The following is a 12,524-nucleotide window of genomic DNA, read 5'->3' as shown; positions in this document are numbered from 1 at the left end:
ATAGGTTGTTAATCTGTCATTTATCACTTGTCATCACCACTATTTTTAAAATATGAAAAGTATATAACTTTCTCAACTAACGATGAACTCCACAAAAGTCTTTGTTTTCTTTGAACATATATTTTTTAATGGGCGCCAGTGCGCCACTCACATGGGGAAGCCAAAAACATTTTGTGATAAAGACAATAATATTTTTTTAATGATTGCCAAACGCGTATTTCAAATTTCAATTAAACAAGTATGATTGTATTAAACTAATCGGTTTAAATTTCATTAATTTATAAAAGATTGGTTTAGCAATTTATTATGTTTATTAATTTTATATTGTTATTTAATTTTTATTTTATTTGTTATTTATATAATCAAAATATTATAAAATTTTGAAAACACTCTTATCACTTCCTAAAATTATACTTTGCAACAAATTCTAAAAAAAAATTGTTAAAGTAAAATATTTCAATTTGAAAAAATATACTAATTATTCTTTTAAAATTATATTTTATACCAAATAAATTTTTAAAAATACTCATTATTCTCTTAAGATTATATTTTGCCTAAATTTTACAGAAAATAATTTTTTGTCAAAGTAAAAAGTTGTAAATTTCTAAAATGTACTCATTTCTCTTTTGAAATTATATTTTACACTATAAATTATACTAAAAATAATGTGTATGTGAACACGATTCATTTATGATAAATAGAAGTTTTACATTGAATCTGTTATAAAACTTAAAAGAATGAAAAATACTATCTTTCGTTTCAAATAAGTATTTAGTTTTAGAACGTTATTTGGTTCCAATAAGAAGAGACTAACTAAAAAAGTTAAGTAAATAATATTCATTATTGTTTTCATCATTACATGGAGTTGAAATAAAACGGTTCACAATACTCATTGGTCTTTTTTTTTTCTTTTTTAAAATTAGATGTAAAATAAAAAATATTATTTATATTAATTAATTTTGATCTAAAATATATTTTTAGAAGAGTGATAGTGGTATTTTAGAAATTTAGAAATTTTTATTTTTACAATTATTTTGTAGACTCTGATACAAAATATAATTTTGATAGAATAATAGTATTTTTAAAAGTATATAACTTTATTTTAATAAAAAAATTAGTATTAATTATAGTGCAAAATATAATTTCAGAAGAGTGGTGAATATGTTTTAAAAAATTGTAACTTTTTACTTTAACAAAAAATTATTTTTTGTATACTTAGGACAAAATATAATCTTAAGAGAATGATATGTATTTTCAAAAATTTATTTAGTACAAAAAAATAGTTTCAGAAGAATAATTAATATATTTTTTAAATTTATAACATTTTACTTTGACAATTTTTTTTATAGAATTTACCACAGTATAATTTCAGAGGGGTGATGAGAATGATTTAGAAATTTATAAATTTTGTGCGGTAGAGTTTAGTGTAAAATATAATTTTAAAAAAGTAGTGAGTATGTTTTAAAAATTTATAATTTATTTTAATAAAAGTAACAATATAAAATTAATAAACATAATAAATTGCTAAACCAATCTTTTTATAAATTAATGAGGTTTAAATCGATTAATTTAATATAATGATACTTGTTTAATTAAAATTTGGGACACGCATTTAGTAATTATTAAAAAAAAGTATCATTGCCTTTATCACAAGATATTTTTAGTGTCTGCATGTGAGTGGCTCTTTTTTTTTTTTAATTTTCAATTTTCGATATATAGATTGGTGCTGTAGCTGCTCCCAAGATGATTTAGAAAAAGTTGACGGGTGTGCCATGAAATTGACGAAAATAGAGAGTAAGAATGAAAGATGTTATTTTAAGTTGACAGATTTAATTTTCTATTTTTTAAAGAAAAATTCAAGTCTTACAAAAAAATAATTAATTTGATCAATAAGTTATTCTTTTAAATTTAAATTATTCATATAAAATATAATAACATAAAAAATTAAATTTTGTCTAATTGATAAAAAAACATAAAATCTCTTTTAAGAAAAATAACCATCACCTTTTTTTATAACATTTACATACAATCTTTACTTTTATGAAAATTAAATAATATATATTTTAGTCAATTCAATTAAAACGGTGATATTATACGTATAAATATTTTAATAATTAAATCCTACTAAATTATTAATCCAACAAAAAAATGTGTGTATAAATTATTGTTTTTTTATGTATTTTTTTAATACAGAAATTTTTGTTGGATGGAGAGAACATAAATTTATTGACACATAGCATAGATATTTTTGCACACATATAACATAAATTTATCGATATAATATAGAATTTTTTACACAGAACACAAAAATTTTTATTTATAACACATAATCTTTTATTTATTTTATATTCTATTAGATATTTTAGAATTTATAATTTAGGCTTAATAAAAAAGAAAAATATTAAAAAATTAATATAACACGTTGAGGAGGTAGGTCAGGTCACGAGGAAGAAACATTGTTATATAATTTTCTCTTTATTTTTGGGAATAAAGTGAAATAGTGAATGGTTTTTAAAGCAGTTGCAATAATAACAATAATTAAAAATTTGTCTAAAATTATTTATGAGAATAATAATCTATTATTATTATAGTTTTTTCACAATTTTTTATTTAAAAAGTTTTTATTAATAAATAAATTACTACATATAAAATATAATATTCGAACTTTCAATACTTATTTAAATGAATGAGTCAAATATTTATTTAAACGAATGAGTTAACTAATTATTCAACCGATTCAATATTATTATTATTATTAACAGCATACTAGCAAATGAGACATGAAACAAGGTATGACCACTAAAAATGCTAGAACCTCTCCCCGTAATTAGTTCTCTAGATTTTCTCGTGTTAAATATATGTTTGAACTTTGAATACAAAATAGATATTAAAAACACAAATCAAGTATATAGTAGCAGATTTTAAATTTTAGTGTAATATGATTAGTATAAATTTAAGACATCATTTTTATTAAAATTTGGGCACTTAACCAGTTAAAAAAGATAAATAATCTCATATTGTTTAATAAAATTTTACATCATTAAAAATGTTAATAATAATTAATTAATAACTACAAATCACAAAATTTGCTCGAATAATTATTATTCTTATTCTCTGTCTCTCTCTGTCGTTCTCTTCGTTTGAATGTCACATGGCTGTTAACAATGGCAGCTGCTAACACGAATATTGCATCAACTGGAATCGTTCTGGAGGCACTAAGAAAAGATAACTATGAGAACTGGAGCACTCTCGTGAAGAACTATCTGGTGGGTCAAGATCTCTGGCATGGTATTATCGGTGAGGCTGAAGCTGATGATCAAAATATTCCTCCTGATCAAGATAACGTCCGGGCCAGGGAAATAAGTAACAGATCCAAAAATGCAAAAGCCTTACATGCAATTCAACTCGCATGTGGATCTGAGAATCTCTCCAACATAAGAAAAGTGGAAAATGCGAGAGACGCTTGGAATCACTTGAAGTTCACCTTCAGCGAGGACTCGAGAGCCTTTCCAGATACTGAGCAGGGAAGTGAAAGTCAACACATTTTCAAGCTCCACAGTTACATCAAGAGAGGCTACTGGAACGATGCAAAATCCTTCATGGAAAGAAACACCGATGCAATCTTCTTTACCGTGCCCTCTTCAGGAAGAACCGTCCTTCACGTCGCGGTGGTTTCCGGGCGAAAAGCGATAGTGAAGGAGTTGGTAAGCATAGGGAACCGGCGGCTGCTGGGAATGCAAGACAAAAAGGGATACACTTGTCTTGCTCTTGCTGCTAAATTTACAGATGACACGGAGATCGCGGAGTGGTTGATTAAGAAAGGAGGAACAGAGATGCTAACCATCAAGACCAAAGATGACGACGACGGTGGTGGTGGTGGTGGTGTTGGTGTTGATGATAAAATAACAAAGCGAAAGAAAGATGAGGATGATAATGATGATGGTAATGACAAAGGGAAGATTCCAGTGGTGATAGCAGCAGCCAAGGGTCACAAAAAGATGACCAAGTATCTGTTCTCCCAAACTCCTATTGAGGTCTTTTTCGACAACGATGGCCATTACGGGCTTATGCTTCTCAGGCGATGCATCGATGCAGAAATATTTGGTAAGTTTCAAATTCAGTTTTCTTTTTCTTCTGCACAGTAACTTAGTGTCATAGTAGATGATTGAATAACAAATGTCCAAAAATTTTACATTATTTTCAATATATGTAAATTAAAATTTCTATCTTATATTAATTTGTCAACAACCCTTATCAAAATATATATTATTCCTGTCATCAACAATATAAAATGCAAAATATTCCATTTTTAAGTAAATTTAAAGTATTTAGATTAATTTTTTATTGTCTTTTAATCTTTATTGCTAAATAAAGATAAACTCATACCTTACCTAACTAGGCCAACAAAAACACACCTGTGGTCTAGTTCGGAATCCAATATCTTAAGAGCTAATTTAGTGTGATTTTATTAGGTTTAGAGTCATGTAAAAATTTTAAAAATAGATCCAATTATTATTTAAAGTTAGGTTGATCAAACGAATTTAATTTTTTCGGTCTATGTGTATTTTAAAAAAACTAAAAGAAATATACATATTTTAAATTAATTTTAATATTATGTTATATTAATTATAAATTTATTATTTTTTAAAATGAATTTATCAATAACAATACAACTTAAGACAATCCCAATTTACACCTCTTACCTTAACTAACAACCTTATTCTTATGCCTCTAGCATATATATTCAGTAAAAGAACCATGGAAAAACAATATTAGTTGCCAATATTAATTACTTTTTTTATTATAAAATTATGTTTTTAATTGTTTTTTTTTGAAATTTTAAGATTTATGGTTAGAAAAAATTTAAACTAAAATGTATATTTTAAAATTTAATTTTTTTTGAAAAATAAACTGATATTAACTTAAACAATCTGATTCTCTAATTAAAATTATCCATATTCTATTAACTGATCAATTCGTATTCCATATCTTTGGCCACGGCTTGCTTCACCTCTCTACTCTCCGGAGTAAAAAGCAACCCAAACTACAAGGACTTTATGAAAGTGTTTAAAAGAGAGACAGAGATTGAGAAACTTAGACTAAGAGATAGAAAATAAAATAAATTTTAGTATTATATTTAGTATAAAGTAAGAGACAGAAACTGAAATAAGAATAAAATTCTAATCTAATTTGCAGAAAAAGTAAAGTTAAAATTATTAATTAAAATAAGATATTTAAAATATAAAATATTATTAAAATTTTAATTTTCATTCTCAAAAATTTCAGTTTCTTGTGTCTCTATTTTTTAGAGATATTTACTGAAATTTTAGAGATAAAAAATAAAATTTTAATACCAGTTTCTAAATCAACAAATATAATATTAAATTCTAATATACTATTTTTTGTTCCAATACTTTAAAATAAATACTACCTATGAGAATGTTATAGAACTTTTTTCGTAAAAGGTAAAATTCTAAGAAAAGCCTCAATGCCCTTGTATAATGTATAGTAATGGAACATCTTAAACGTTTTCAGCTATATATATATATATATATATACTTTGCTCTAGTATTCATCACTGCAATCCTTCTATTATTTCAAATAGATTTATTGATCTACTAATTCAACCAAAAATTAAAATATATCCTTTGTGATGCGTCACATTTTAATTGGTTATTATCTTAACTATAGTTGAGTTATTTTGTAATTTATTATTTTAGATGGGTAATTGTATAATTTTTTAAAATATTAAAATTCTACCCCGTTAATTGAAGCACGTTCTCATGTAACGGGTCATTGAATTCCCATGGCCCGTAACTTCTCCGTTCATCTTTATCTCTTGTCCTCTCACTCAATCTTCTTTTTTTGGCCATGACCCATGAATCACTCCTTACCAACATCATCATCATTAATGGTTAGTTCAGTTATTAAATTTTTTTTATTAAAAAAATATATCTTTATTTAATTACATGATAGAATATATATTCATATGTAAAATATAATATAATAAAATAAATCTATTTAAAATACTTAAAAGTATATTTAAAATCATGAACATATAAATATAATAATAAAATTTGTACTATAACCAAGTAAACATATTTTTTTATCATACATAAATTATTTAAAAAATAAATATATTATTAAAATTAATAATACAAATTTAAAATAATAAAATCCAATTTTTTATTGTATTTTTTATAATATTTTTATTTTTTTAATTTATAATTTAATTTCATATTTATATCTTAAATATCTATACAATTTATTTTTGTATTTAAAAATTTTAATATTAACTATTTTTTATTTAAAATATCATTTTTACATTAATTTTTAAACTGTTATATTGGTCTCTTCTTTAAAATTATACAAAAAATGATTTCTCATGAAAATAATTTGTTTAATCATTAATTAAATAATAAAATATTAATAAATTAAAAATTAAAAGAATAAAAATACTATAAAAAATACTTGTAAGAAAGTTGAATTTTATCATTTTAAATTTGTGTTATTAATTTTAACAATTTATATTTTTTTAAATAATTTATGTATGATAAAAAATATATTTACTTGTTTAGAGTATAAATTTTATTATTATATTTGTATATTCTTGATTTTAATTATACTTTTAAGTACTTTGAATAGATTTATTTTATTATATTATATTTTACATATGAATATATATTCCATATATTATTTTTAATGAAAAAATTTAATAACCGAACTAATCATTAATTATGTTGGTAAGGAGTGATCCACGGCAAAAAAAAAAAGGATTGAGTGAGAGGATAGGAGATAGCGATGAGTCGGCGCTGGCTATAGTGGAGTTATAAGCCATGGAATTCAACAACTCGTTAAGGAATGATGCACTGTAAAAAGAGATTGCGTGAGAGACAGTAGATAATAAATTAGCGCTGTTTACGGGGTAGTTATACAATTATCTATCTAAAATAATAAATTACAAAATAACCTAACTATAGTAAGATAATAACCAATTAAAGTGTGACACATCATGAAGGATAACTTACATGTTATTTTAGAGAGAGTTTGGTAGAATTCACACACACATATATTTTTGGTTTTTATTCTTCTTTTAGTTATTAACTTTATTTATTTTATTTTACAATTTCATATATATGCTCAAATTATGTGACTTATTTTTTAAAATAAAGATGATTTTATTGACAAATATTATTTTGAACAATTTTATTGAAGTTAAAAATTAAAAAAAATAGTAAACAAATTATATTAAAATTTGACTATTTTTTATTTGTATTTTATTTTTTAATTATTATTTTTTGGTTAATTTTAATGAATTTTATTTTTAAAAAAAAAAAAGAAAAAAGAGTTAAGCGGGCTAGCCCGCCAACCCACTGTTGGAAAATAAAAGAACACAGCACACACAATCACAAAGAATATAAAATGAAGAGAAATGTATGTATTGAATGTATATGTGTGTTGTTATTTTTAAAATGATTATTACATACATATTTATACCTTTCTTTGACACCTAAATTTAATACATTCTAATAAACAAATGGTTTAAATTAAAACTAAATATAGATAATTTATTCAAACTATGGTTTCTATTCATTCTTGAATTTTAACCATCAAGTTTATTTTTAACATCCTCCCTTAAACTTGATAATTTTCTGACTCCAATCATAATCCTTAACTTTTGAAAAGCATCATATTTCAGAGGTTTTGTGAAAATGTCAGTAACTTGATCAAGTGATTTCACATACTCAACCTCCACATGCATGTTCTCAATACATTGTCGAATGAAATGATACTTTGTTTCTATGTGCTTGCTTCTGTCGTGAAACACTGGATTCTTTGCTAGGGCAATCGCTGACTTATTGTCCATCATGATCTTGGTGGATTCAGCTTGCTCAAAATAGAGTTCCTTCAGTAGTATCTTCAGCCAAATTGCATGACATGTACATGCAGTGGCAGCAACATATTCATCTTCACAAATTAAAAGAGTGACTATAGGTTGTTTCTTTGAACACCAAGAAATTGCATTATTTCCTAAAAAGAAAACAAAGCCAGTAGTACTCTTCCTGTCGTCAATATCCCCAGCATAATCACTATCATAATAGCCCATTAATTTGAATTTATCCGAAGCTGAATAAAATATGCCATATTCAAGAGTGCCTCTAAGATAGCGAAGAATTCTCTTGGCTGACTTCATGTGGGTTTCTGTTGGATTTTCCATGTAACGACTAACTAACCCAATCGAAAATAAAATGTCAGGTCTGGTACAGGTCAAATACCTTAAACTCCCAACGAGACTTCTGAATAATGTTTGATCAACTTTTCTTGCTCCTTCTTCCTCTTTGGAAAGTTTGACTCCACACTCCATAGGTGTATTGGTAGGATTGCAGTCTAGCATGTTGAGTTTCTTCAATAGCTCTCTTGCATAAGCCTCTTGTGAGATGAAAATTCCATCCTCCATTTGTTTCACTTCAATTCCCAGATAATAAGACATTAGTCCCATATCACTCATCTCAAATTCTTGAGCCATTACTTTCTTAAATTCTTCAAACATTATTTGATTGTTTCCTGTAAATATAAGATCATCCACATAGACACAAACAAATAACAAATTTTCTTTTTCCTCTTTCACATAGAGTGCATATTCATGAATGCACCTAGTGAAACCATTATCCTGAAAATACGTATCAAGACGATCATTCCAAGCTCTTGGAGCTTGCTTCAGTCCATATAAGGCCCTTTTAAGCCTTAACACCTTATCTTCACAACCCTTAATAACAAAACCCAAAGGTTGTTCAATATAAACTTCTTCCAGAAGATTACCGTTCAGAAAAGCAGACTTTACATCCATTTGGTGGATTTTCCAATTGTTCTGTGCTGCAAGTGATAACAATAGCCTTATCGTCTCCAAGCGAGCAACTGGAGCAAACACCTCATCATAATCTATTCCTTGCTTCTGTTTATACCCTTTTGCAACAAGTCTTGCCTTATATCTTTCTACATCACCTTTAGAGTTCTTCTTAACTCTGTAAACCCATTTGACTCCAATAGCCTGATGACCACTTGGAAGTGATGCAAGTTCCCAAGTGTTGTTCTTCTCAATTGCTTGAATTTCTTCCTCCATAGCTTGTATCCATTTCTCATCTTTGACAGCTTCTTTAAAACTTAAAGGTTCATCATTGGAGAGTAAACACAATAAATTTTCATCCTCTAGCATTTCTGTTTGTTTATAGATATCAGGGAGACTTCGATATCTGTGAGGGCCTTCGCTTGAACTAGAGGATGGAGATGACGATGATGATGCTAGTGGGGTTAATGCTGGTGTTGAAGGATCGATTTCGCCTTGCACTTCTTGCATCGGGACTTCTTTTTCTTCAAAGTAAGGCAGAAAATCATAAGTGATTTCATTTTGTGTACTCCAGTCCCACTTTGCATTTTCTTCAAACTCAACATCTCTGCTTATTATTACTTTATTATTGATGGGATTGAAGAATTTGTAGCCTTTAGTATTCTCCTCATAACCAATAAATACAAGTTTTTGGTTCCTATCATCAAGCTTCGATCTTTCTTGCTAAGGAATTTGGACATATGCAATAGATCCAAATACCCTTAAATGTGATACATTAGGCTTCAAACCACTCCATGCTTCTTGAGGTGTTATATCTCTCAAACTCTTGGTAGGTGAGCGGTTTGAGAGATAAACTGCACATGCAACTGCTTCTCCCCATAACTCTTTTGGTAATGACTTACTTTTTAACATCGTTCTTGCCATATTTAGAATTGTCCTATTCTTTCTTTCAGCAACTCCATTTTGTTGTGGCGATCTAGGAACAGTTAGGGGACGTCGAATACCATGATTTTCACAAAATATCTTGAATTCATTTGAAGTAAATTCTCCACCTCTATCAGTTCTGAGAGCTTTTATCTCATAGCCACCTTCTTTTTCAACGAGTGCTTTAAACTTCTTGAATGCTTCAAATACTTCGCTCTTTTGCTTCAAGAAATAAACCCATGTTTTTCTGGAATAATCATCAATGAAAAGCAAAAAATAGGCGCTCTTACCAAGTGACAAAGGCTTGATAGGTCCACAAACATCCGCGTGGATAAGGTGAAGTGGCTTGGTAGCTCTTGATTTGGACTGCTTTGGAAAACTATTTCTTGAATGTTTTCCAAGTAAGCATGCTTCACATAACTGATGAGGATGATCAATTGTTGAAATTCCTTTTACCATCTTCTTTGTTCCCAATTCTTTGAGCCCACCAAAATTTAAATGTCCATATCTCATATGCCAAATCCATGGTGGATCTTCAATACACGACTTCAAACATATAGCTCCACCGCTTCTCATGTTTAACAAGAACATACGATTTCTTGTCATAGAAACCTTAGCAATAAGATTTTCATTTTATCTCTAAGCCAAAGATAGCGATCTTCCATGACTATCTTGCAACCATTCTCCATAAGTTGCCCAATACTCAAGATATTATTCTTCATCTTTGGGTTGTAATAAACATTAGAAAGAATCTTATGACTTCCATTCTTCAGCTCGAATAGAATCGTCCCTTTGCCATTAATCTCTACTTTTGATTCATCACCAAAATGCACGTGTCCTTTTACATTGGTGTCGAGTGCTACAAATTTACTCCTATCACCTGTCATATGGTTGCTAGCTCCATTGTCAAGATACCACGTACTATCTTCAGAATTTTGATATTCTTTGAGCGTAAGGAATAATGTTGGTTCTTCAACATCTTCACTGTGCACAACAAGTTTATTTTCTTCTTCTTTGGATGTCTGACACTCCCAAGAATAATGTCCATCCTTTCCAGATGAATAGCATTCAATGTGTCTTTTGTCAACTGTTCTTCCTCTTCCACGACCTCGAGAAAAATTTTGATTTCTTTTCTCTTGAGAATAATTTTTCTCATCTCTTCCTCTTCCGTAACCGCGTCATCGTCCTCGTCCACGGCCTCGACCTCGTCCTTGTCTTCCACTTTCGTTGGTTTCTCTTCTAGCATTCTACGAAAATTTTGCCTGCAAGACATGCTCCACACGTTCTTGCTTGCCTTTATCCATTCTTTCTTCATGGGCCCGTAAAGAACCATTCAACTGATCAATGGACATCGTATCCAAGTCTTTAGACTCCTCAATGGCTACCACCACATGGTTAAATTTTGAGTTTAGAGAACGAAGGATTTTTTCAACAACACGAACATCTTCTAATTTTTCTCCAAGCCTTTTCATTTGGTGCACTACCGTCAAAACTTTGGTGAAATAATCCGAAATGGATTCAGTCTCTTTCATCATTAGAGACTCAAACTCAGCCCTTAGAGTTTGAAGACGAACCTTCTTCACCTTTTCAACTCCTATGACGGAATTTTGAAGAGTATCCCAAGCTTTCTTTGCGTTGGTTATATCAGCAATCTTCTCAAACATATCATCATCCAAGCCTTGATAAATGATAGTAAGTGCACATTGATCTTTCTTTCTTTTATTTTCTAATTCTTCCTTCTGAGCTTCTGTTAGCTTCTTCACATTTTCTGGTTCTACATAACCTTTCTCAACCATCTCCCACACTCCTTGAGCACCGAGAATTGCTTTCACTCGAGCTGCCCAATTGTCATAGTTGAGCTTAGATAATTGTGGGTATTGAAAAGATAAAATAGTTCCTTTTGACGAAGACATTTTATAAGTGGCTCTGATACCACTTTGTTGGAAAATAAAAGAACAAAGCACACACAATCACAAAAAATATAAAATGAAGAGAAATGTATGTATTGAATGTATATGTGTGTTGTTATTTTTAAAATGATTATTACATACATATTTATACCTTTCTTTGACACCTAAATTTAATACATTCTAATAAACAAATGGTTTAAATTAAAACTAAATATAGATAATTTATTCAAACTATGGTTTCTATTTATTCTTGAATTTTAACCATCAAGTTTATTTTTAACACCCACCAATCCGCTATAAAGTGGGACGGACTAGCATTTTGAACTCATTTTAGTTGGCGGGGCGGACCGGTCTGTCCCGTTTATGAGGCGGGCCTAGGCGGAGCGGAACGGGTTGGAGCGGGCCAGCCCGCTTTGCCACCCTTAGGTAAAATTCAATATTACTATAACCTGATATATATGAATGACTTCTTTTGTTTTCCATTTTCAGATCTTGCCGCCATGTTACTCCAACATAGACGAAATAGGACGATGAACCCTCTGATTCGTAAACCCAAAGACCTTCGGCCCATAGTATATGCATTAGCTCACATGCATTCTGCATTTCGTAGTGGTATCCATCTTGGATGGTGGCGGCAATTTATTTATAAATGTGAGTCCTTCTATTTACTTACATATGTAAACCAATAAGGCATTCAGAATAAAATTAATAGATTTCACTGTAATTGAAAATACAATAAATAAAAAGGAGTACATCAGACTGTAGTAATATATTATACTAAATGTATATTAAAATTAGTTATTAAAATTAATTATTAATATTAAATATATATTAGAATATAAAAT

At 28.5% G+C, this 12,524-nt stretch overlaps 1 protein-coding gene across 2 annotated transcripts in view; it reads left to right on the top strand.

Moving 5' to 3' along the window:
* The first annotated feature begins 3,053 nt into the window (after positions 1–3,053).
* Positions 3,054–12,524, top strand: part of LOC107485558 (uncharacterized) — a 13,914-nt gene continuing 4,443 nt past the window's right edge. Inside the window, exons 1-2 of one of the 2 annotated variants that reach the window (XM_052261211.1) lie at positions 3,057–4,104; positions 12,169–12,330. In XM_052261211.1, coding sequence (XP_052117171.1) covers positions 3,165–4,104; positions 12,169–12,330 — 1,102 coding nt within the window. In that variant the 5' untranslated portion in view covers positions 3,057–3,164. Of the gene's footprint in view, positions 4,105–12,168; positions 12,331–12,524 lie in introns of both variants that reach the window. The other variant, XM_052261212.1, reaches the window with a different exon arrangement.

This window comes from Arachis duranensis, chromosome 4, assembly GCF_000817695.3.
Source record: "Arachis duranensis cultivar V14167 chromosome 4, aradu.V14167.gnm2.J7QH, whole genome shotgun sequence".
Lineage (NCBI taxonomy): Eukaryota > Viridiplantae > Streptophyta > Magnoliopsida > Fabales > Fabaceae > Arachis > Arachis duranensis.
The sequence above is the reverse complement of the archived record's forward strand: the minus strand, read 5'-3'. Positions and strand labels throughout refer to the sequence as shown.